Source organism: Dendropsophus ebraccatus, chromosome 12, assembly GCF_027789765.1.
Source record: "Dendropsophus ebraccatus isolate aDenEbr1 chromosome 12, aDenEbr1.pat, whole genome shotgun sequence".
Lineage (NCBI taxonomy): Eukaryota > Metazoa > Chordata > Amphibia > Anura > Hylidae > Dendropsophus > Dendropsophus ebraccatus.
In genome coordinates, this window is record NC_091465.1 from 48,497,277 (window position 1) to 48,524,813 (window position 27,537).

General features: G+C 41.1%; 1 protein-coding gene across 2 annotated transcripts; it reads left to right on the forward strand.

Moving 5' to 3' along the window:
* LOC138769520 (beta-2-glycoprotein 1-like) lies at positions 1-27,067 on the forward strand. Of its 2 annotated transcripts, none has more exons than XM_069948060.1 (8): positions 1-131; positions 9,564-9,704; positions 14,567-14,755; positions 16,606-16,708; positions 17,880-17,956; positions 19,557-19,736; positions 21,017-21,214; positions 26,800-27,067. In XM_069948060.1, exons 1-8 carry the CDS (start codon positions 38-40, stop codon positions 26,871-26,873), a joined length of 1,056 nt encoding a protein of 351 aa, XP_069804161.1. In that variant the 5' UTR covers positions 1-37; the 3' UTR covers positions 26,874-27,067. The 2 variants fall into 2 exon arrangements, with proteins under 2 accessions (XP_069804161.1, XP_069804162.1); XM_069948061.1 differs by lacking the exon at positions 1-131 and adding an exon at positions 1,749-1,820.
* The last annotated feature ends 470 nt before the right edge of the window (positions 27,068-27,537 follow it).

Genomic DNA, 27,537 nt, shown 5'->3' on the forward strand with positions numbered 1-27,537 from the left:
CAGACTTGCAAAACATGAGCCAGTGGAGAGTGACAAAATGTGGATATTGACAATTCCAAAGATGGCACAGAAAATATATTTCATAATTGTTTTCATTCCTATCATTCTTCATTGTGCTTTTGGAGATCAAGGTATAGTATGAATAGTTACTCATTAATATCATTTGCTAATTTCTGGAAAGCGGATTATGGTTCTTTATATAGTTGTGTCATGTTGTTAACATTTTAATTCCATAAGCAGTGTTACTCCACCTTCTATAGTCGAGCTAAAAGTCTGCAAATATTCTTGTTATAGAACTGACTGTCTCATGGTTTCATAATTCCAGCCCACAGTGCTCCCTAACAAGTCATGTCAGGATCAGCCTTAGTATTATCCATGTAGTTATGGTTTGTAAATACGTCATAGCTGCAAGTGCTCCTTGTACAGCATATCCCTAAGCCATGACCCGTTGGAGGGCCTTGAAAACTGAAATTGAGAAACACTCATCTAAATACATAGGACCTACACATTTCTCCATAGTTTTCAAAACAACCTGGCTTTAACGATTTATTAACCAGAAGTCAATACAGTAGATAGAAACATAGAAGATTGTCGTCAGAAAAAGATCACATGGTCTATGTAGCCTGCCCTTATTATTTCCACTATTATTTTAGGTTACCTGGAATAAACATATTGCCATCCTAAGATGGAAATAATATAACGGTGGGCTAGATGGATCTGGTGGTCTTTTTCTGCTAACAATCTTCTGTGTTTCAGTCTTCTATATTAACTTCTTTTAGCATGTTTAGAATGGACATTTGCACCTTTCATATAGATATCCATCTTCCAATTTGGAAGGTAGGTGCACCTTTATCTATCCGTTGACGTCACTGGGACGTCCGAGAAGATAGTGTTGTGGGGGGTTGTTGGCTTGTGCAATACAGTCCAACTGAAGAAAATGTAACTCCTGCTACAATCCCCCATCACTGCTGTCCCATCAGCGCCCCATCCCCACTGCACACCAAAATCTGGTACTTGTCTCAACACATAGAAGTGGTAACTTAGCCAATCACTGAATGAGGCACATACAGTAGTTGCTGGGGGCCGTAATTTTATGCATAAGGGTGGAAACAATATAGAGGTGAACGTTGGGGAATTGGCACCATTAGAACCACAATGTCAGGGATTAGCCCTTTTTTAATTTTGAAGCACAGGTGGCCACTTTTTAAAACTACATTGCAGGACAACCCTTTTAACTTTATGTATGAGTATCTGCTTCTTCTTTGTGGTGCCATTTCTGAGCTTAGTCTCTGAGCCTAGTAACAGGTGATATGACTGTTAAGTATGCCAAGCCAGCAAATGTTATAATATAGTGGCTTGCCGTTCAAAGTGGAAACATATTGACAATTTTAAGGTGTTTCAATGAAAATGTAGCTCTACTTGCTTGCAATTTGGTATTTGGTTTCATATGTGTTTTTACTAGTTCACTTATTTGTCTCTGTCCTCTGCTTGGTAGTAACTTTAAAGGAGATGTCCAGAAATATAAATATATATAAAAAAAAATTCTAGCAGGCAGGTGCAGGGGGGAACATAATAAACAAGCCTAACTTACCTCTCCCTGAGCCCCTGAAGCACTGACGGGATGACTCGTCTGATGGATTGCCTGCTCATCCAATCAGTGACTAGGGCTGGACACCACTGCAGTCACTGTTTGGTTGATGGGGCAATCCATAAGCCGGGTCAGGAATTGCCTTGAGTCGTGTTGACATCACTCGGGGGGAAATAGGCTCCGGGCAGGATCCTGGGGCCTGTGATGTGGCACATGGGGGGCAAGGGGAGAGGTAAGTAACACTTGCTTATTATGTTCCCGCCTGACCCTGCATCCTGGCAAAAGTTTTCTGGACTTCTCCTTTAGAAAATATGGGCTTAAAACAAAACCATTATCATATCACAGGTGTACAGCTGCATAGAAGATGGTTACAGTATATAAGGGCACAGCATGCCTCTTCGACCTACAGAAACAGGCACCCTAAAAAAAACTAATATACAGTTGCATGTCCATCTGGTGCATGCCCCAAACTTTGGATAGGGGGGCACTAATGGGTGGCCTTTCTACATCAATTAGCCACCTACTCAGATGACTACATATTAAATTAATATACTAATCTCGGGGCAGGTGATAAAAGGGTCCGCAGTTCAAGCCATCATGCAAGTATACAGTTGCTACTCCTTTACGACTTGCTCGCTAGCAGACATAGCTTAACCATAATTCTGGACAGATGACAACCCCTTCCATTGCTAGTTCTATAATCCCATGCATTGAACACCTTATATTATAGGCAAATATTTTGATCAATTGTTTGTTCCTTTCTATTTTTGTTTCTTATTTTGTAAGAGGAGGATGAGTTTTCATTTAGAATTAAACAGTTCCAGCTCGATGCACTTGAGGTTTGAGACTTGATCTTTCTCTTCATGGATCCCAAACAGTGTATGATAATCTGTATACAAAATCAACCTCCAGAGGCTTCCTCAGTAATATGAGCAAACTAATTACACTAAACACAAGCAAGCTAGAAAAGTGTATTCTGCTGATAACAGCTCCAGAACATTCCAATTACAGCTTATATCCAAGCAAATCTCTGTAGGGCACTTTGTAGTCAATGCTGCCATTTACGACCCCTTAATTTCCAGAGTTAACTCTTTAGGTGTTACTTCATGCTACTGGAGTAATATTAACTATATTATTCAAGTTAATGTCACTATAGTTGACCTAATTACAGTATATACTGAAAGATACCCAAGTGTATTATTTTTATACTTGATTAAAATGGGATAACTTATTTCATTTTTATTTTGCAGAACAGGCTCTTTTTTCACTGGTGATTATTTATTGTATACTTTTCTCTAAATCCACGCATAGAATGCAGGGTTTATACCATGATTTGCGCCTACGGAGGCACAGATATGTCGGGAAGGCCACAGTTGTGAGAAAATAAAAGGGGCTAACTGTAATACCACACACAGCCTGTGGACAGGTGTTATGCTGTCTTTGGAAGAAAGCAGCCATGTTTTTCTAATATTGAACAACCCCTTAAAGGGTACAGTATGTCACTGCTGGGAAGTCCAGAGATGAGCCGTACCTAGAGGGGAAACAGCAGAAAATGTTCAGTTTCTGTGCAGCGCCACAATAGAGAAAATAAAGCATTACTCACTCGCTGTTAAAATGAATCGCTATTCATGTAATTGAATAATATGCTTGTTGTTCAGAGCTATTTATGGTTTCTGATAATCAATAAAGAAAACACAAAATAAATTATTATTTTTAACTAGACATGAGAAGCCATTTTTAACAATAGCAGAATGTAGGGTTTCCGTAACTAGTTTACATCCTTTTTATTAGGATACATTGTAACTTATTCAGCTGTATGCTGCTATGGTATATTTTCTTCTTATACAGCATTGGGGATGTAAAAGTGAGTTCATTAATGCAACTTTTACTGTTCTGTTGCTAGGCGAGTAAGGGAATATTCTAATGTTGTAGGTTACTGCCAGCTGTGTTGATGAGCAGTAACAGTTTTGCAGCGCACTGTTGGTATCTTTGGTTACTAATACATTCAGTAGTCACATGTCCTTCCAATCCATGTAATTCTCTTCTTGTACAATGCAAAGGTAAATGAAGGTTTGTTTAGAGATTCCGTTGACATCTAGTGAGGACTATTAGTATTGCACAAATGTTAAAAATACAGGAAAATTTCTTTCCTTTAAAAAACATAACAGCATTTATAGGCTGCACTTGTAAGGTAACAAGTAGTCATGGGGTCCACAACAATGTTTGGGGCCCCTTTAGATCCAGTTTCAAGTACAAATGAAATTTTTTTGTGTGAAATTATTTTGTGTCATTTAAGACTGACATATAGGGATGAGCAAAGCTGGAATCTCAACGAAATGTGTGTAAAAATGTGCAAGCTTTGTTTAAAGAAATTTTAAACGCCAAAGCCACACATCTAAAAAAACAAAAGAGGTGTTTGCTCACCTGTCTGTGCTCCCTCTGTGTCCTCCTTTGTGTCTCTGGTGTCTCCAGTCGCCTCCAGCCCAGCGCAGCGTTACAGCCAGTGCTTGGCTGAGAGGGCTGTCACTCTTGTCTGCTCAGCCAATCACTGGCAGCGCCCAGTTTGTGTAGCCAATAACCTTCATTGGCCGCACATCTATTCTTTACACAGAGAGATATGCGGCCTATAACAATTATTTTACCAGCTGCCAAAAATATTAAATCAGCTGACAAGTGGGCGCTTGCTCGTTCGTCAGCTGATCGCTGGCCCTTTTACACAGGCTGATTATCAGGTGAATAATGAGCGTTCTTAGGAATTCTCAGTCACCTGGTAATTGGTACATGTAAAAGGACCTTCAGAGATAACTTTGTAGATCTCACCCCAGGGGTGTAAACACATTACAGACTGTTCACTAAAACTTTCATGCTGCTGCAGCTGCTGCTTTTAAGGCTAAGCACAAAGACAGAAAAGGCAGGATCTCCTCCTCTATGTGTGCATACACAGTACATATTAGGCTCCACCCACCTGCACCGAGAGCACTAAAAATTACAGACAAATCTGCTAAAAAATGCCATATATAAAATAAATGATGGCCAGATAAAGTTCTAATCGTCATGTACACAAACACACACATGTGGCAGCATATCCTGAAAGGTCAACTCAAAACAACAGAGGAATTTAAAAAGCAATACAGTGGTGCCTTGGATTACGAGCATAATTCGTTCCGGGACTGTGCTTGTAATCCATATACTCTTAAACCAAAGCAAATTTCCCCATAACAAATCATAGAAATGCAGACAATTGGTTCCACACCCCAAAAATAATGATTTATTATTCTGAATAACATGTAAAACAAATGAAACAAACATTCAGAAACAGCAGAATATGTGATATTATAAGTTACTGTAGAGTAATGGAGAGGATGGGAAACACAAGGGCTGACAGAGACTGCGGGGAGCATGAAGGAATAAGCAGGGCAGATGTGGGCACATACATTCAGCATTCTCTGTCTGGGGAGAAAGGGGTTACAGCTATGGGGAGATTACCTCCACAGTCCAGTCCCCTGATGCAAGCCCCAGCCTAAAGTGGATCTACTATGATTTGGAAGGTGAGGGAGACACCCTGGGTCAGAGTACAGGGCTGTAGACCCCGCTATGCAGACCATGCCCCTCCTCCACTCCCGCTCCCACCCAGTACAGGGAGCTCTTAAACCAAAGCAATGCTCTTAAACCAAGTCACAATTTTGAAAAACTGTGAGCTCTTAAACCAAAACGCTCTTAAACCAAGTTACTCTTAAACCAAGGTACCACTGTATTTGAATATGTACATGTGCTTTATTTTGGGGTGTGAGTTGATTTATTCATTTGGTAACTGCTTGGCATAACAATGTGAATACCAACATTTGTGTTACAGTAGGGATGGTGAACCTTCAGCCCTCCAGCTGTTGCAAAACTACAATTCCCATCATGCCTGGGCAGCCTGCCTAGGCATTATGGTAATTGTAGTTTTGCAACAGCTGGAAGGCCGAAGGTTTACTATCCCTGTGTTAAAGCATTTCCTCTGCAAATATAATTCATACTGAATAAATAAGCTCTCACCCGCTTAAAACCATGGTCCAAAACAGAGAGCCACAGTGGAATCCCAGATATCTTCATAAATTACATTGTGGACCATTCATTTAGTCAGCCATTCAATGACTGATGGGGGAAATAGAAATAAGAACAACTGATAGAAATAAGCCATTTATTTAGCTGGTTTCTGTTTAAAATTAGGTTTTATCCTTGTGGTAACTCCATTATAGAATAAACCTAGTACTTTCTTTTAAAAACATCTATGTCAGCAATATACATCAGAATATCTCATAGATAAAGAAACCTGTGTTACAGAGATCACACATCACACTCAAAACCAGTAGCTCCAAAATTGATTTGAATCTGTGAATACAAGTGCATTCCTCCAGGAAATAGGCCACCTGGCTACTACTTTTGACAAGGAATATCCTATATTGGTTATTTTTGCAGCTAGCATAGCGGTTATGTGAGCAGCAGATATATAATCTTATACGAGCTTGATTTTCTAAATGTGGAAGACAGTTATTCTATTAATCACAGAAAAACGGAAGAGGAGAAGTCATACCGCATGTCATATTGCTTCCCTGCTGCAGTGTCAGGGAGAGAAAAGAATCTAGATATAATTACTATTGGAAAGTTTTTCAGTTTACAGTAAAGGGGTTATCTCACCCTAAGATATAATATTCATTGTGTAGATTATTAAAAAAAAAAAAAGTGTTTGCTATTCACATTGATTTAAAAATGATCCAGTGAAGATCTACATTTATTCACATAGTATGGGGCCATCTAGTGGTCAATGTTTATATCAATGTGCATGTCCATCTAGAAAGCTGATGTCAGGACAGGGAGGTAGGGAGGTAGACACGATAGTGAGCCCTAGGCCTGAACCCACCCACTGTCCCTACCTACTTGCCTCAAACGGCCCTAGGCAGCCACGGACAACCACAAAGGCAGTCCCTGCTCTGCTGTAAGTGTAACACAGAACAAGACAGACAAACAAACACAAAGAAGAGTAAACAAGCAAAGTCAAAACCAAATGGGCAACGCAGTACAAAATCAGTAAACAATCGGATAGTCAAAGGTCAGGCAGGAGGTCAGATAACAGGTAAATCGAGCAGAGGAATTAGGTACGGGGAACGCAGGAATAGACAGGGGCCTGGGATCAGGGTATGAACCTTAATAGCAGCGATGAGAGACTGGCTCAGCTTTCTTTTATGAGGATCAAGAGCCCGATCTGGATCCCCATTGGACTGGTGCTCTGATCCTCAAAGTTCCAGACAGGCAGTGGAAAAAGTCAATCAAAAGCCTTGCTCAGCTGCAGCAATCAAGTCTAGCAGAGCTCAGAGTAACTACTGCATTGCCGGAAGCTGAGAAGCAAGCCGGTGTGTCACACAAAGGCAAAAACCAGGCCCAGTTCACACCAGGCTACTGCACATTCCTGACAACTGAGTGGAGGATTCACATGCTCCACTACTCGTCCCATAGTAAGGTGTCTACAGTGATCCTCTGTTCACCAGGCGGTGGAGAAAGTAAATTGTATGCTGAGCTGTATAGCTAGAGGTATAGCCAGTAGGAAGAGGTTGTGATCCCGCTGTATAGAGTGGGAATGTGTGATCCCACTGTATAGAGCTCTAGTGAGACCACATCTGGAATACTGTTTCCAGTTCTGGAGGCCTCTCCTAAAAAAGGACATTGATAAAATAGAACACGTCCAAAGACGGGCTACAAAAATGGTGGAGGGTGTCAGACATAAACAATATCAGAAAAGACAGGGATTTGAATCTGTTTAGTCTGTAGGTAAGACGGGAAAGGGGGGACATGATTGAAACCTTTAAGTATGTTATAGGACTAAAAAGTTATAGGAGTTAAAGGAGTAAAAAACTGAACTCAAGAACAAGAGGACACAGTGAGATCTGCAGCAACGGAATTTAAACACACCTGGGATAAACATATATCTATCCTAAGATAATAAAAAGGGAAAAACTAATATAGCAGACTAGATGGACCCAGTGGTCTATTTCTGTTGACAATCTTCTATGTTTCTACTACAGTAGCAGCCAACAGAAATAGCTTTCTGCCCGACTTCTTATTGTGATATTTGGGGAAGTTTATAGTACATTGTATAAACCTTCACTTCTCTGGATCCCTCAATAGCTATCAACAGGGAAAAACTGAAGGAAATGTTAGCTGCCAGATGAGGAGGAAGGCTGATTCCTGACCTCAGCAGGCGGCACCAAAAATGATGAAAATAGTGTTTTAACATAACTAGAACCACTGCAAATGACTTTTAATCAGCTATTAACAGCATGTCTGGACTTTGGTATGAAAATTGTTTCTCTGATAACCCTTTAACCCTTTTGTCTGTGACCTTGACATACTGGTACATAAGAACTTGTTTTTCTCAATAGATCACATTGGAATAGAAAATAACATAATTTATGGGTCTGTCATCAAACCTGCTCTCTCCCAAAGAGAGAAATAAAAGTACTTTTGCTGTTACATGCTGCATCATGGAAAATGTCATAGCAAATGAGTTAGATGTAAGCCCTACCTCAGTACCCCCTCCAAAACCAACTGTGGTATAATCTCTATAGTATGGTCTTTACAGTACATGCTCCTAGTGATACTATTGAACACTCAATAGTTCCAAATGGTTGGACTGCTGTGCATCTCCACACATATTCCATACAACAGTGTACACAGAATAGACAATATCTTTGTGCCCACTACATAGCAGGGACCATAAAACATCTATCACCTGACACCTATGTCTCCCAATCTACACTCACACTTGTGACAGCTGAACATGAAGAGAGACGGGCTAAGGGCCCTATTACACGGAACGATAATCGGCCGAATTGGCCCGATTCGGCCGATTATCGCTCCGTGTAATAAATGCAACGATCAGCCGATGACAACGATCATCGGCTGATCGTTGATATAGGTTAGAACCTATTTTTGTTGGGCGCCAACCGCGCACCGCTGCGTGTAATAGCGGTGCACGAGCGGCGACTAACGATATACATTACTCATCCACATTCCAGGGCTGCTCCTGCCGTCCGCTTCTCCCGGTCCCGGCCTGTGATTGGCTGAGCGGCCTATCAGCTGACAGGCCGATGTGAAGCTAGAGCGCGCGCGGGACCCCGGGAGAAGCGGACGGCAGGAGCAGCCCTGGAACGTGGATGGGTAATGTATGCCAGTTTAGCAAGGGCTGTAAGGACATTGGTAACGATGTCCTTGCAGCTCTTGCTAAACGATTATAGGGCTGTGTAATAGGCCCAGTAAACGAGCGACGATCTAGCAGATCGGCCCATGTAATACCACCCTAAGCCACTGTTGGAGCGCTTTGGCAGTGGCTTATCTCTTTGAGAACAAAAGTATTGGGAAGATTAAAATGACCTCAGCAGGATTGAACAACTTTTGTTTAAAGTGTATATGGACCTTAACGGGGGAGTTTTGAGCAACCAATCAGTTGCTTCTAATACATGTATATAGCTAGGTATTTCTACCAATCTGTGAGGCGAAAGACTGGAAAAGTCCATCCAAGACTGATTTTTATTTATTTATTTATTTATTTACTTTATCAGAACAGTAGTATAGCATTTTGAGCGTTTCTGAATTTCAGATACTTGTTTATGATGAGGTTGGAGACCCCTAGCCAGATGTAGCTTTGAGCACCAGCATGCCCAGCCTTTTGTATAATATAATAATAATTGTACCTTGTCTACATGTTTGTTTGCCCATATACTGTATACTTATCTGTCGGCTTTGCTGAGTACATATCTCAGAGATCAATGTTCCATGGGTATTATCACTTTTTTATAGCACCATAGGTTGATTGGTTGATTACATGATTATTTGATAGATTGTTTACTTTAGTTAATATATACTATATTATTTATTATGAATGTTTAATTAATACATACATTTTTATTTGTTTAATTCTTTCATGCTTTTTTTTTAGATATGAAAGATCTCTGCCCCACAAGAACAAATAATCCTATAGGCCACACTTGTCAAAGGACTTGTACAAAGGACCAAGACTGTCCAAGGAAGAGGCTGAAATGTTTATGTGATGGAGAATGTGGCATGAGCTGCATTACACGTAAGTCTACATTTGGTATCATTGTAACAGTTGACTGTTCGTTCTGAACTGGAAAAATAAAAATTAAAGGGGTATTCTGATTGCACATATTGACAGCCTATCCTCAGGCTAAGTAATCAATATCTGATCATGGAAGTGCCAAAATTCATCACTCCTGCCAATTCACTGGTCTTGCCATGGTTGGATCTATGAATGTGGCCAGATGCAGCTGGCTCTGTTTACAGCTGTGCTAGATGATTACAGATCAGCTCCTGAGGTTAGGTCATCAATACATATAATCAAAAATACCTGTTAATATCTAGGAAGATGTTTACTTTAAAATGTAGCGACATGTCAGAGGTTTGTATCGGTGGGGGTCCGGGTGCTGAGACCACGCCGATCAATAGAATGAAAGGGCAAACATGCTTAGCAGCGCACGTTCTGCCCCATTATCTCCGCTCTCAATGCTAAAGTAGATGTGGAAGGAATTATAATGGAGGCTATGGATCTTCCAGTGTACACGTGTACAGGAAGTACCATAAGCTTCATTATAATTTCGGAGATGAAGAGGCAGAGCGCTCACTGTTGAGCTCCCGGACCCTCACCGATACAAACTTCTGAGATGTCACTATGACATGTCAGAAGTTTCTTTAAAGTGACTCTGTACCCACAATCTGACCCCTCCCCAAACCACTTGTACCTTTAGATAGCTGCTTTTAATCCAAGATCTGTCCTGGAGTCCGTTAGGCAGGTGATGCAGTTGTTGTGCTAAAAAACAACTTTTAAACTTGCAGCCCCGTGCCCTACGGGAGTATCTGTGCCCTAACTTTGCACCACCCCTCTGTCCCTCCTCCCCACCCTCTTCATCATTAGGAATGCCACTGGAACATTTTCTCCATGCTGAACATTTGCACAGGTGTCTTAACGATCCAGCCCATGTGCCGGGCTAAACAGGTGGGGAATAGGAGGCAATCTGCCTGGGGCATTCCTAATGATGAGGAGGGCAGGGAGGAGGGACAGAGATTGTGCCAGCCTAATGCATACACAATCCAGGCCACTCCCGTAGGGCATTGGGCTGCCAGTTTAAAAGTTGTTTTTTAGCACAATAACTGCATCACCTGCTGAACGGACCGCAGGACAGGTCTTGGATTAAAAGCAGCTATCCGAAGGTACAAGCGGTTTGGGGGGGCAGATTGTGGGTACAGAGTCGCTTTAAATGATAGGTATACTTTGAAGTGACTCTGTACCCCCCCCCCCCAAGACTTGTCCTGGGGTCCGTTCGGCAGGTGATGCAGTTATTGTCCTAAAAAACTACTTTTAAACTTGCAGCCCTGTGTCAAATTGGCGTGGCCTAGAGTACCTGTGCCATAGGATTGCAACACCCATCCGTCTCTCCTCCCCACCCTCCTCATCATTAGGAATGCCTCCTATTCATCACCTGTCTGAATAGTGCACAGTTGCCTTAACCATCCAGCACATGTGCAGTGTTCAGACAGGTGATGAATAGGAGAAATTGTTCTAGGGGCATTCCTTATGATGAGGAGGGCGGGGAGGAGGGTAGGAGGTGAGTCGTAATCCTAGAGCATGAGTACTCTCGGCCACACCAATTTGACACAGGGCTAAAAGTTGTTTTTCAAGACAATAACTGCATCATCTGCCAAACGGAACCCAGGACATATCTTGGATTAAAAGTAGCTATTTAAAGGTGCAAGCAGTTTGGGGGGGGGGCTGCACACTGTTGCTTTAACAGTTAATTAAAAAACAGCAGATTTGTTACAAAAAAATTGCAGAAAAATCGGGTAATATTTCAAATAAATAAGAGTTTTTCCAGAAATTTCTGGAAGCAAATCTACTGAAGAATATTTTGTAGACTCTATTGTCTATCGAGGCGTTTGTTCGAAAATGTTACTTCCAAATCAAATATTTCCCCCCAAAAAATCCAAGCCACCTAGAGTGAATCAGCATGTGAATGTTTCTGATACTTTTATACACTATATTAGGATGTGAGATGTAGTTCTCCAGGAGGATATTAATAGAGCTCAATTAGCAGAACAGAAGACGTGCTCTCATTTCCTATTATAGTCTCTATTACAAACACTTTACCAAGCACCAATCTCTAGAGCCATGGCTGGAGCAAAATAGAGCTTGCTTGCTCACAGCTGCCGTGGAAAGGTCCTTAGATATATCCAACATCTTAGTGTTGTATAGGAGATTGTTAACATTCACATCTGTTTTTGTCCCCAAATGGGCTCACAATTTAATTTTACTTTCTCACAAGCACTAGAGGAAGCCATTTAAGTTATCAAACTGTCTCTGGAGAGTGGAAAAACTGCAGAACCCCCACACAACAGAACATAAACTGCATGCAGATGTTGTCCTTAGTTGCATTCGGACCCAGGACTACAGAGCTAACCTCAGGGTTGCCCTATATACTCCTGCATAACCCCTAAGAATTCCTGAAAAAGATTTTAAATACAGTAATTTTCCAAGACGACCGTTCTACATTCTTAGTACAGATAATGTCCTTTACAATTATTTACAATGATAACTCACACCAGGCAATGGCCAAGTCTATTGCTTCTACAATACTTTTCATAAAGGCAGTAAAAGAGCTTCACTGTGAAACATGAACAAGAATATGAATAAAATATCAAAAGAAGGGATAATTTTGTGCCAGGGGAACTGCACTGTAAAATTAAAGCCCAGTAAAACGTTTATCACAGAGAAACATCGGCCTGGCTCCCTGGCACACATGTTGCAGAGGAGGGCATTGCGGAAACCCAGATGCTCTGCCTGTTAAATGACTTTTATCACCAAAGGGAAGGTGACCAGATGGTGCTGTTTCCTCTAATATCATCATACACATATGACTTATTAAAGGTGCAAGCTGTCATAAAATAATTCTGCTCACACACAGAGAGCAAGAACATGGTTTAATGGAAGAAAACCCCAAAGAGAATCATGAATTTCAGATGCATTGAGATTTTCCACACATCTCCCAGACCGCAGCCAGCAAGGAAATTTGTTGGTTCAATAATGCTTCTTAGCATTGCAAACACATTGACCATATAAGTCTATTGCATCTGCTAAATATGTGGAGTTGTCTCTGGTCAACCTGCACGAATATTTTGTGGAATTATATGGAAAAAAAAAAAAAAAAAAAAAATATATATATATATATATATATATATATAAAATTATGCATTAGTAATGCAAAAAATATATAGCTAGGTGCTGACTAGGATGTCACCTCAGGGAGGGAGCAATTTTAGTTTAAAAGAAAATGAATGCCTGAATAATCTGGAAGCTGCTTCATCTAGCTAGCACTGGAATTCCAGGGTACAAGAACTGGTTAATCTGGGTGAGCAGCAAACCTTTAATGGGTACTATGGCCAAGGGCCATTTTGATATATGCTTGGGGATGGGGTGTTTTAAAAATAATACACTTACCTCCTTAGCTTCTGCGGTGCCAACAATATCTCACCCGCTCCACCCCGCTGTTTGGGCACTTTCTGGACCTGTTGTTTGGACCGCCAAGCAGCTGCATCAGTGTCCTGCCTCAACTACTGATTGGCTGGGCAGGCCTGTAAAGTCACAACAACAGGTCCCATAAGTGGCTGAACAGCGGTATGGAGTAGGTGAGATATCCTCATCGCTGTGGGAGCTAGAGAGGTAAGTATGCTTTATTATTTTTAAATACCCTATCCCTGAGCATATATCAAAAAAGGCTCTTGTCTGAAGTAACCCTTTAAAATAAGGATGCATTTGAAAACTGGTGGAGCAGAAAACCATTAGATTCCTTACATCAGACTATTTTTGTAAGTTGCAGACTGAGTGACGATGTAGTAGAAAGTGGACAGAAAACAGAAAAAAATCTGATAGTTATCTCTTTACTCACCTGCGTCCGCTGCTGTCACAGTGCTGATCCCTTCTGAGAAGCACTTCCCTTTGTTTGTTTTGGCACAAGGAATTCAGCCAATCAGTGACCACAGCACTGTTCTACCCCTGACTGGTTAAGGGGAAGGTCCTTGTGCCAATACTAACACAAGACATGGATTTGCAACTGGGATGGACATCTTGACAGCAGCAGTGTTGGAGGACCAAGGAAGGCAAGTAAAGGATTTTTTTTTTATATTTAACTTCACCCTGACCCCAGTTAATAATGAAATACTCCTTTAACATGATGAATACAATGACTCATTACGTACATATAACTAGAAAACCCCTTTAACGTACCGTTCACACGTACCGGTTCCGCAGCGTATTTCATCTAAATAACTGAACACAGCATCAAATCTGCACCATCAAATCTGCTGCAGATCTGCTGCGGATCCTGTACGTGTAAGCGCACCCGAACAGTGACTTATGCTGCGTTTGCACGATAACGATCGAATTCGAACGTTGATCGTACGTGTAAACGCAGCGAACGATCAAACGACGAACAAGAAATCGTTCATTTTGATCTTACAACATGTTTTAAAATCGTTGTTCGTAAAAAATTCGCATATCGTTCCGTGTAAACAGTTGTTCACCGATTTTTTTCTATGTGCGAGATAGGCTTAAGCGATCGCAAAACGAATTTTCCGAACGATATAACGTACCATCTAAACGCTGATCATTATAAAAAAAAAAATCGTTATTCCGACTTCGTTAATCGTACGATCGGGCCAATTATCGTTTCGTGTAAACGCAGCATTACACAAATCAATACACAGAGAAAATGTAACAAGAGTTTAACAGCTTGGCTGCATCTACTTTTTACAGCAACTATATGATTGACACTATGTTACTACATTTTTATTATAAGCAAAATGTACTATGTTGTATTTATTTTGTAACTAACACATTTGGATGGCGGACTGACACTGGTCTCTTTGTTAAAGCCCGCAGCAGTTGCCCGTGGCCTGTAGTCCTTGAGAATGCTAACGTATCTCTGAAGCAGGAGACATGGATCTTTGGAGATCAGATGTTAGTGCGCTGCCATCCAGGATTCAAAATGGCCAATGGACAGGAGATGGCACCGAGTCGTTGTCAAGGAGACAAGAAGTGGAGTGTGACAGCGCCCTGTGATGGTAACAGCAGAGTGACACCATTCATTTTTATTTTAGCAATGTAATTCATAATAATGCTGCTCACATGTGGAGTCTCTGCAATGTTTCCCTTTGCATTTTTAAACACTCTACTGGTGGGAATGCCAGGAGGTGGACCTGGGGGCAGCTGTTCTCTTCTGCCTGCCAGGAGCAGCACTCATTTATTCCCCTGCACACTAACACCACTTAACATCTTACAATAAAGAAATATTAAAGTATAAGTCCCTCTACATTAATCAAACACAGGGCTACAAAGCTGAGCATACACATTAGCTGTAAGTCAAAAAGAAGCGGGAAGAAGGCATAGAGCCGCATCTGTGCTAGTAGTCTACAAACCCAAGACTGAGGGGGTACTTAGTGCATTTTGTACTGATTTTCTGTGTTTGACTTTTTAGGGATATTTGTCAAGGTTTTATGCCTTTTTTTTTTCTTTTTACAATCTGACAAATATCTGCACTTTTTACGACACCCCAACCATATACAAATTCACCATTTGGATTGCCTCCTATAGTGCCCCTATTCAATAATGAGCCCCAAAATAGCATCCCCTCTAAGAGTGCACCCTCACAGTGATTTGTCCCTAGCAGGGGCCCTGCCAATCCCGAAGCAGTGGAAATGTAGTCTGCGGAGTGATGAATCACATTTATCTTGCTGGCAGTCTAATGGATGGGTCTGGGTTAAGCAAATACCTGGAGAACATTATCTGACTGACTGTAAAATTTGGTAGATGAGGTGTAATGTTATGGAGTTGTTGCCTGTTCTCCTGACTCTGTCTCTGCCTGATCCTCATATTAAGTGTTGACTCTCCTTTATTTTATCTGAATGAATGACCTTAAACCGTGTGCCACAACTGTTCTGCCTGCTTCTAACAAAGCTGTCTTGCCACATGCCCACAACCTATTGCCTTGTTACACATTGTCTTGTGTCACATGTCCGGCCATTGCCTTGTTACACATTGCATGCCATCATTACACCAAAACCCTTCTACATTGTGTAGACTCACCAAACAGTGATTCGTTAAAGGGGTATTCCCCTCAAACATAACTTTTTATATGTTGATGCTCATGGTGAAACTAACAATTATTTTCATACTAGTTATTGTCTATTCAGTCTCTTTTCCCCAGTTCTGAGTTCCTGCTTTCTGCTGAAGACCAAGTCCATATCTGCAACTTTGCAGCAACTTTGTAAAGCCAGGAGGGATAATTAGTGTAAGCAACTTGACCTCAGATCATCCCAACATTACAAAGAAACTACAAAAATGCAGATAAAGCCTGCCAGGGGCTTGTTAACATCAGCCGTCAGGAGGTGGGGATGGAGAGAAAAGCTCACACACAGTTTTTTTTTGTCTTCAGGAGAAGCTCAGAACTGTGATAAGGAGACAGAGTAGATATTAACAAGTATGGAATGAATTGTTAGTCTCACCATGGGCAGCAACATATCAAAAGTTTGAGTGGAATACCCCTTCAAGGTATATACAGAAGATTTAATTCCTTATCAACATTGAATTTCAGCTAACATTTTGCAGCTCATCTGATCAGACATCAACTTGTCACATGTGATGGATTGAACCCAATCGAAGTATATTACATCTACTGGCATCAGCTTGTCTAAGTTTCAATTTACTACTTAAAAAAATGCAAAAAGTATATTGGTTTAAAGCAACCTCCCTGCCATAAAGTCATGTTACTGGTGGCAAAATATAATTATGAGAAATGGTATGGATTTTTAGTTCCATGTTCTATATACTAGTGAATAACAATACTACTACTACTACTACTACTAATAATAATAATAATAATAATAATAATAATAATAATTTGCTTAAAATGCAGTTGTATCCCCCTGTAATGATCCCCCAAGCACTGAGAACGGATACTTTGTAAAGAATGGACCTTTCATAGAGGGAGCAGTGGTCGAGTATAAATGTGATGCAGGGTAAGTTTACAGTTATGGTTTCTTTTAAAATTATTATTATTTGTAAAAATAAGAAGATGTAAGTAGTAATCCACTATAAAGCTGCTTATCAGAATATACTAGGCTTAATGAAATGGCACTAAGTCTGAGACATAGTAGAGGATTCAGCGTATTTTGTGGTCTGATCTAATAACTGCTATGCATTGAAATACTTTCTATCATCTAAAAGGCACATGCACTACAAGCACAATAATGTTATTACAGCAACAAAGCAACCCTCCAATGGGAACAGGTCATTAGGTTATAGAAGGAGGATAACCTACTGACATTTCGGGGAGTCTTATTTGTCATTTATTGGGTAAATTATTGCATCTCTGGTCTGTAGCAGTCATGTCACAGAAAGTCATAGCCATGTCTCACTGGCCTATAATTTACAAAACAATACAAGAATTACTGATGGGGATTCTTTATAATCTGTATAAGAACTAGCAAACCGAAAATAAAGACTACAACTTGTTCACACAACCTATTTTGTCATATTTCTACGGCCGTTGTTGCCAATTGCAACAATGGCCGTAGTTAATACTAGAAAATACGCTGGATGGGTGTCTATGAGATCCCGGCCGGAGTGTACAAACATAGTATACACTCTGTCCGGGACCCCTAGTGGTGCCATAAACAACTGACATGTCATTCAGTGAATAGCGGCCGTAGAAAACCATGTCCGTGCACACTATGATGCGAGTGGCTCCGGCTGCAAGCTTCATAGAGTGCAGTGGGGAGCTCTGATGCGGGTGCGCACCTATGCGCCTGCATCAGAACTTTGCGGGCTGAAAGATCATCATGATCTTTTCAGAGACCGGCCGCTCCGTGACCCGGCGGGGTCATGGAACGGACGTTCTCTTACGCCATGTGAACATGGCCTTACACTGTAAAAGAAGTAACCTTTAATATATTCTGACACAAAATAAGGCCACAACCACAAAATGTCTTTTTTTGGGCCCTTTTTTTTGGACTGCCATCATTTTGTGGCCAAATAATGGTCATTGTTTTAAAATAATGACAGTTATTTGGCCGTCATTCGGCCAAAAAAAGACATTGGGTGGTTATGGCCTAACACAAAATAACACATACAGCAGCTGTTTATATACAGTAGACTAATACTGCATGAATGTACTTTTTCCTTATGTAGCTACAGACTAGAAGGTCACGTATTCTCAGAGTGTCTGGAGAACAAGACCTGGTCTAACAATCCTCCTATTTGTATAAGTAAGTATACTCATTTTATTATTAGGCAGTTTACTACTAAAGCCTGAAATCACCTTAAAGGCTATGAACACTTCAAGTATATATATATATATATATATATATATATATATATATATATATATATATATATATTATTATTATTATTATTTATTAATTTTTTTCCATTGTTGATTTGTTTACTGAATTCAAAATCAAGTGATTTTCTAATTAATCTTCAATAGAAATCTTCTACTTTTTGGATACTCTCATATGCTATAGCTAGAGAGGAAAGCAGATACAAGTCAGTTGGTTGGAATAACATGAACTATGTACTGTACAAGCACTGTGACAAATAAAAGCTTATACAGCAAACTATAGAGGTAGTAGAAGCGATGCTAAGCAAAAGGACCTATGGAGAATGTTTTTCTACCGTAACTAAGAAAATAAATATTTTTAAAAGGTGTCCATAACCTTCAAAGGTCCCTACATTCCATGATTGGAGACTAATACTAAGACCCTATTACCGATTGCATTAGGGCCTAGCAGCTTTCTTACAATGCTGCACACACTCACAGAAAAGTACCAGCCAATGTCCCCCCTTAACAGTGCAAGTCACATGCCTCATTCTCCTTTAAAAAAATAAATAAATAAACGTTCGATAAGTTTTCTTATCTCTAATCACTGGCTGTTTTGATCACTCCCATAGACCTTAAAGGGGTATTTAATATTCAGTATGTAGTATCTGCCCATTGCTAGCTCAGTTTGCTGCTTTATACTGTGAACAAAATATGTATCTATGCATCTACATATATAGATTATAAAGAGAGAGTTGAAACAACTGTGCTTCCTTGTCCCTATACTGCTCAGAATGTCACTGTCAGGTGCTCACTGATTGGTGTGATGTCAGTGGTGGGTGGGGTTACAGATGAGATGTTACAGCTTGGCAACAGAAGAGACAGATCATGTGACTCATGTCTCAGAAGAGAGGGGGAGGACAGATGATTGGAAGAGGAGCATGTGGACCAGGAAGTGAGGATTTTTTGCAGCTTCGGGCGTGAGTTAGGATGTGCTGCAGACAAATGGCCCAATTCATGAATTGGAAACCTACAGTATTACAAACTTAAATTTTCTTAAGTGGTTACATTTTCTTAAGTGGAGTACCCCTTTAAATGCATAGAGAGGGCAACAAAATGGTGGTCATAGAGATGGCAGCAGAAAGTGCTTTATGAACTTTATGAATGGGCTTTTCTTATACATTAGGAGTGTGATATTGCAGTTAGGGATCCTCTATGAGTATGAATAATGGGCAGATTGCCTTAACAAAGAGTACACGCTACCTTTTTTTTCAATCTGTTTGTATAATATAAATAGAAATAAAAGTTATGTTTATACAAATTTAGGTGGCTGGGAAATATAGAGCATTTTTTGAGCCACTTCTGTGGTTCAATTTGTAATCTCTTCAACATGATGACACATCTTCCTGACCACCATTATAACAGAATGGAAAATGCACCTATAAAGAATTGTTACTGGAATCAATATTGGATTAACCTTGTGTGTTTAGAGCCCTACAGTTCACAGTGAGACAATAATATGGTGGGCTGTCTTCTTTTTATTTTAGAAGTCTATTGCCTACCGCCTCCAGAGATCAAAGAAGGCATTCTTGTAGCAGTGAAGAAAGCAGAGTATGAAGTCTCAGAAGTTATATACTATATGTGCAAAAGAAATTTCTTTATGGATGGATCTCACAGTGTTACCTGTATGGAAAATGGGCAGTGGTCTGATGGTCCAGCCTGCAGAGGTAATATATAGGAACTAACTAGAAGACGGGTTTGTCAGCTCGTATTTAGCTAAACTACAGTGAGAGAACAAAGAGGTCCGTAATAACCCCTTCCCCAACTCTCACATATATGTATGTGATAAGTGTGAGGGGGATATGCAGGGGGCTAAGGTACCAGCTATACATTACTATAGTCCAATCCCAAGATGCCTAGATGCCTCAGCCAATAGCCACAGCAACACCAAAGTGGTTATTTGACAGGTGCCAGTCCTGTCATACCTTGACTCCAGATCTGTCTCAAACAATAATCAATCCCAGTCCATCCTGAGAAATAAAATCTGAACTATTATTGGTTGCTATCTGTCTAGGTTTATATTGGTGCAGCTAATGAGATATGTTTAGACTTTTTTTAGTATTGGTATTTGGTCTGTTTTTATTCCGCAGCCAATTTTTCATCCATTATTTTTGAGTTACAGCAAAAAAAAAATATTTGTTTATAAAAGAGGCGTCTTTTTGTGGGCAGTTACATTGCAAAATCCAAAATGAAATTTGTCTTTTTTAAAAATTTTCTTTTTGACATGAGCCCAAAAGAACTCTCTGGCCCTCACTTTTTCCTCTGTAATAAGACCTACTGTGAACATATTCTCAGTTATTACAGTCAATGACACTTTAAAGTGTTACTATTAGAGTTGACTGAGCACTAAAATAAGAAAACAAGCCCCATTGAAACATTGGCAGACTTGAGCTTTAAACCAGGTGTCCCTCGGTGTCCGCTAGGGGCCAAACTGTGCTTTGTTGTGGGGGTGAGGGGTAAAATTATACTTACCGTTTCGGTCTTCTAGCTTCTGTCTTACCTGATGCCGCTCAGCCAATCAGCAGCGGTATCTGCAGACATGTTAAAAGATTTGATCAGTCGAAACCCTCTAGATATAGTGGTAGAAGCATGCGGCAGTGCTCAATCTATCTCATGGCAGAAGTAAGGCCCTATTATAAGTGTGCACAGCCCATCTTCTGAAACATGACAGATTTAGCACTGAACCAGTGGGTAAAGTGCGCTGATGTGCACTCCATATTTATTCCTAAATGACAGTAACACTTTAGACACCTACATTTATACAGGAGGAAGGGGCTGGTAGACATTTCATGCAGCGTTATCATAGAACACCTAATGACTAAAGTAAAAGGCTTTCCATAATTTATATATACTAAAGTCTAAAAAAAAAAAACACCCTATAAAATAAGACATTTTTTTTTATTTATTTTTGTCCTTTATTTATGTTTATTTTTGTCCTGATATGCAGCAAGATGTAAAGTGCCAGTGGTGCGAAGCCAAGTTATTTACCGAGGTCAGAAGGTCTGGGCCTCAGAAATCGAGGAGGGTTTAGTGCATCACTCCGAGACGGTGAACTTTTTCTGCCGGAATAAAACCCAAGCCTGCAGTTATACAGCCTCCAGCCAGTGTTTTGATGGTGTACTCAGGCCTCCAGAGTGTTATACAGGTAAATAAATGCTGTTATATAAAGCCTTATGATAGATTCTACTTGGTCAGTATTGTATAAATCTTGTACTGAGAGCCTGTAACCTGTAAGTATTATATAGGCCCAGTTCATCCTTCCTATTCTGGTGTACATTTTGTAGGCAAAACAAGATAGATTTTTGCCTCAGGAAGTAAACTGGGGGGGAATTTATCAATGTTTTGGTAGGTTTTGTCACAATCTTTTTTTTTATAAGCAAACTCTTATTTGCCCAAATATGACTCTTTCTATATTTGACGCAAAATCAGAGATATTTTTTTAAAAATCTACAGCGTTGAGCAGAAATTAGCAATGTTTACACTGATTTCCTGGTGAAAGGCTTGATTGACCCCTGAATTAATTTTCTTATTGAATGACAATAAGCAGAGAACCTGTGAAGTGTGAGGGATTAATACAGAGAGTATATTGGAAAATCTCAACAAAAAGCATTAACAAAATGACAAAAACTGCTCAGGAAATATACCAAAAGATTTCATTCTCCATTGGATGCTCATAAAAATAACACTATTATGGAGTGCCAATCTCAGCTTTGTCAATGTGAGAAGTCATTGCTAAAGAGTAAACACATCTAAGTCCCTAGGAGGACAGGTTGTCTCTATAAGCTCCTGTGGGACATCTTCACTTTCTTCAGAAATTATATTATTTTTCTAAACTAAAAGTAAACGTGAAATCTTACATTGTCAGGTTACAAAATTACAGTAGAAAAAAATACACAATGGCCTGGATATATCAGTCTGTGTCTGATTATTGTCAGAAAGCAACCAATCACATCTCAGCTTTTGTTTCTTTGAATTGGCTGTTACCTATGAAACATAAATCAGACATAAATTCATAAATCTTGGCCAATGAAAGAAAGAAAAAAGTGTTTGACTTTGTTTTTTGCACATTTGGCTGAGCAATTTTAAATAAATGTTGGTGCATTTAGGTTGTGTCCATTTGCTTTGTTTGCTAATCCCAGGAGCGACACTCTTCTCTCTCTTTTTGTTTCATTTTTCAGATTTCGCACCAACATTCTGAAACCCACACTTTTATTTATTTCCCCATGATAGACATAAAATTTGGAGGAAGTGTCCTATAGCAACCAGCCAACCAGAGTTAATATATGTTTTACTACAGATTTATTGAGAAATTTAGCACATGAAATTAGGCACATGAAGTAAAAACGACAAAACGTTGTTCTGAGGCCGTTTTCACACTGCCTCAAAATTTAGGAAAAACACACAAAATAATGCTGTAACAAATTCAATAGAAGTTTATCAAATGTCTTAGATAATTGGCAATTTTTTAAACTGGCAATTTTCTTTTACCCTGTGGCAATTTTTCCAAAACGCAGGATGCTGATAGTGCATTTTTTTCTTCAAACTGTAGTTTTTCTCTCCCATAAAGTTCAATGGAAGTTCTTCTGCTCATCCTGCAAGTCCGCTCAGCCAATGAAGTGTGTCTGAAGTGGGACTGTGTCTCAGCCGCTGATGAACTTAGCAACTGCCAACTGCCAACTTAGCAACTGCTAACTGGCAACTGCCCCAGAAAGGGTGGGGTGTTCTGGTTTGGACGTTTTTGGGTTCGAACGACCAACCCGATAAACGCCAAACGGAAAATTTATCCCCTTAAGGAGCGCCTAGTGCATTTCAATGGCTCCGTTATATTTGGTCATTTCTGACTGTACCATTTTGTGTTTTTTTTTATCTTTTAGCCCCTTGTGAAAATGAAAAAATCATGACAAGATCAATGATTTAGAGTAAAAATAAAAAAAAAAATACACTAAATGTTGGTCTAGCCTTGATTTTTTTCCATTTCCACAAGGGGTTAAAAAAGAAAATAAACGCAAAACGTGTAGGGTAATTTTCCCTGAGTACGAAAATACCCCACATGTGGACATAATGTGCCATATGGGCACAGGGCGAGCCACCAAAGGGACAGAGCGCCATTTAGAGGCTGGAATGGAGGATGGAGGCCATGTCGCAATTACAAAGCTCCTGTGCTGCCAGGACAGTAGAAACCCCCCACAAGTGACCCCATTCTGGAAATTACACCCCATAAGGAATCAAACGAGGGGTACAGTGAGCATATGGACCCCACTGGTGACGGGCACATGTGTAGAACATGTGCCGTGAAAATAAAAAATACCATTTTTTTCATTTCCACGTCCCAAATGTGGCCGTCACCAGGGGGCCATATACCCGCTGCCCCCCTCTTTAGATTCCTTATGGGGTGTAGTTTCCAGAATGGGGTCACTTGTGGGGGGTTTCTACTGCCCTGGCATCACAGAGGGTTTATAATTGCATCATGGCATCCTCTAATGGGAATGGCGGCCATACCTATTTAGCTGGGGAAAAGGGACAATTCTAATTTATTTGGGGGTATTAGGCCAATTATTAGTTTATAAGGTTGAAAACGACAGGTGTCCATCAAATTCAACCTGTGTTGATCCAGAGGAAGGCAAAAAACCCTCGTAAGGCAGACGACAGTAGCCTCATCACAGGGAAAAAAATTGTTCCCGACTCCATAATGGCGATCAGAATAATCCCTGGATCAATGTGACCCCTGAAATAGGAATAAGGGAAGGAATTTAGATAATGTGGAACTCCAATGACGTGTGGTGCGCCTTGAAGCGATCCAGTATGCAAAGGTCGGGGTGATCAGGACAGGCATCACACTGGAAAATGGCGTCCTTCCTGATCCCTCTGTTACACCACACTCTGCACTTCTTCTGGGGTCTCCTGTTTTCCAGTGTGCGGGACGTCACCCGAAAAATGTTGTCCTGGTGCGATACGGGGTCCTTCATATCCAGAAGCGCTGGGTCCGCTCCATGGCTGCTAAATATAAGGGCTGGTATTACTGCTTCTGATATTTTTGGATCGTGCCGAAAGCTACAGTAGCTCGGGCAGCGAGGGACCGGAAGAGGGGGTGCTGGTATAAAAGTTATCCCCGTACGGGTGGTAACCTTTATCCAGCAGTGGGAAGATCAGTTCCCGAATGATCTCCCCACTAATCCGAGGATGGGGGGGCATTGTGGGGGCATCTGGGGGCTGGATTCGGGTGTCCCTTCCTTCATATACTCTAAGGGTACGTGCACACTGCAGAATGGCGAAGGATACCCCTTTGTGCATTCCGCAGCTGGCACCCACCGGCGGACTGATGCGGGCGCGCGTCCGTCCGTGTCATAGACTCCATTCTATGCACGGGCGGATTCTGCTCTCCGTCCAACGTATTCATTCTTTGGACAGACGATGGAATCCGCCCGTGCATAACATGGAGTCTATGACACGGGTGGAGACTCGCCTGCATCAGTCTGCCGGCGGGTGCCAGCTGCAGAATGCACAAAGGGTTATCCTTCGCCATTCCGTGGTGTGCATGTACCCTTAATCTGTAAGTGTACCCTGGGGTACTCTCACAGAGTTAGTAGAATTTCACGCCATACCGTCATCTCTTATTGGGACGGTACTGGCGGAAAAGACGTGTCTGGGAGGCAGCGTACGCTACGCTACCCCCAGATACGTCATTGGAGGATGAGGATGAATGGAGGAACGAAGGATCCCCCCATTCATCCTCACTGGCTGTTTCGGTGTCGGAGGCAATAATAGCGTATGCGTCCGATACCGAAAACACGCCGGGGGCCACTTTTATATAGGGATTGGTATATGGGGTATGTAGTGGTATAGTGTCAAACTTTATTCAATGTAGTGTATGCACTACAATGTGCAGCACTTATCAGCAGACTGTGGCAATAGGATATAGATAAAAAACACCCTACGCCAAAAAGGAGGAGGTGCTGATTAGCAGCGCACTTTCGTGCGATGCTGATCAACACTCAGCGGCGATAGGGTGCGGAAAATAGAAAAATAAAAATTTGGAAAAAAAAACCTTTATTACATACTGAACATCCCTATAGCTGCTAAGTGTATTACACTTATCAGCCGCTAGGGAGCAGCAGAGCGCAAGATCCGAAAAAAAGATGACGCTGGAGCCGAAAAAAGCCGAACGGGACGTCACGGAAGGAGCCGAAGACCCGACCAGAAGACGAGGACGCCGTGAACCCGGAAGACGCCGATCAGGACCCCGGGACAGGTGAGTAATGTACAAATACCTGCTCTGGACCCCTCAGCTACCTAGCTGAGGGCTCCGGAGCAGGTATTTATAACTTTTGGGGACTTTGATCGCCGGTGGCACCGTGACCACCATTACTTTTTACAGTAATGGCGGTCGGTGCCGTCCTCGGACAGCACCGACCGCCATTTTTTTCTGGGTCATCGATGGCCCGGAAAGGTTCCCGATCACCGCTATTGGCTGATCTGAACTGATAAGCCAATAGCGGCGATCGTCGGCATGGGGGGGGGGGGGTTAACAACCCCCCATGCCGACAGGGAGAGATGGCCTGCAGTGTATTTCTGCAGGCCATCTCTCCCGATCGCATGTGGCCGGTCCGCGGCGCCCTCTTAAAGGACCCGCGTACCGGTATGTCATGGGTCCTTAAGTGACAGTGATCCATGACGTACCGGTACGTCATGGGTCCTTAAGAGGTTAAACAGGACTTTACAGAGCTTCTGCCCTTGAGGCATCAACACTTAACTAGGGTTTACAATTATCAAAGAAAGTCAAACATGCTAAGCAGCTCATCCCTTATAGCAAAGTGACTGAGAGGGATCAGGTGCCCATCTGTCAACAGTCTACAACATGCTCCTTGCAAGGGGCAGCTGTTTAGTCTATATAAAAGCATCTAGGACGCTACTTCAGTTAACATATGGTATTCACTCCATCAATGGGCTGGTTAAGGTAGAAAACCCTACATAAAAATATCTCCCCAAAACCTTTTTTTTTTTGCTTAGTGTTATGTATCTAATACCTACAACAGAATTAGACTTTACAGAAGTAAAGAAAGTGAATAACTTTTGTTATTTACGGTTGAGCAAAAGTCTTAGCATACATTAGCATTCATGCGTGATCATTATCCTGGAAAAAGTAGCTGCACCATGTGAATTTGGGTTGCCCCATGAAGTGCACAAGAGGCTTGCTTTTTAGCAATCAGGGAAAGTGTTGGAGGATAGTCTGGAATAGCTGTCTGCAACGCTACCTGCATGCACTGCTAATGAAGCTCTATCTACTCCCGCTGTACTGAGAAGGAGCACATAGAGAATAACAGCGTGATAAGGCAGGTTTTTATCCAACTTTTTGTAAGTAGAGGTGTTGTATGCTATTAGAAATGCTTATAGCTAAGAACAGGAAGAATATTATAGATGACTATTGATCCTATAAAACTGCCAGTATCCCCTTATTCCATACAAAAAGTACAACTAACTATACATTATACCGTATACGCTTTCCAGTTGTTTGTCACTTGAAAGACTAGAACTTGTCTAATTAGGAAAGCTTCATCCATGGGGCGCCTGAGAGCTATCCCATACTAATGTAACCCTGCCGACTGGGATGTGCTTGACAGTGCCAGGAGGGGCCTTAAAGCTGTAGATTGATTGGGTCAGCTCAGCTGGATGGCCATAGGGGAGCAAATACATTGATTGGAGACTAAAATTATCTCTTTCAATATTCTTTAGAGCCAACCTGGATACAGTATAATTTTTTCTTCAAGAACATTGTGTCAGAAATTCCTTCATGCCAAGAAGTGTAAAGAATGGAAGAAGATGTAGCCATACATATTGCAATGTTCTGCGTTACCATTAACCATTTCCTTCTGGCTGTAAATAATGCTGATTGCCAGTGTGAGAGAACAGCCGTGTCATGCAATGAGAGTTCAGGAAAATGTGTATAGAGTAATATTTATTTGTAATGACTGCAACTTTTATTAAATGCTTTTCATTCTTGCGAACGTGTTAACGTGTTTCTTTGTATCAGTCATATGGAAGAGGATGTTCCCTATACTTTACACAGTGTCATAGAAGAGGAATAACTATCTCTCATCAACGGTGCAAAGGATCTGATAGATTCAAATAAAAATCGTCACAAAGGTTTATGTTGCACTCTTTTAGGCTATGTTCACACTACGTAAAATAACGGCCGTTGTCCGTGCCGCAAAGCTACGGCCGTTGTTTTGAGGTTCCCTATAATGACTGCAATGCAATGTAACTACGGCCGTTGAATTCACACTAAGTATAAGATTACGGCCGTTGTTTATACGGCCCCGTGAAAAAAGAACACGTCAATTATTTCCTGCCGGTAATACTGCAACAACGGCCGTGGATTTAAATGCATCGGCGAACGTAAAACTTATATCTGCCGAATTAAACTTGATTTTGATGTAAAAAAAATTCTGAGTGGTTTCTCGGGCTGGGCGC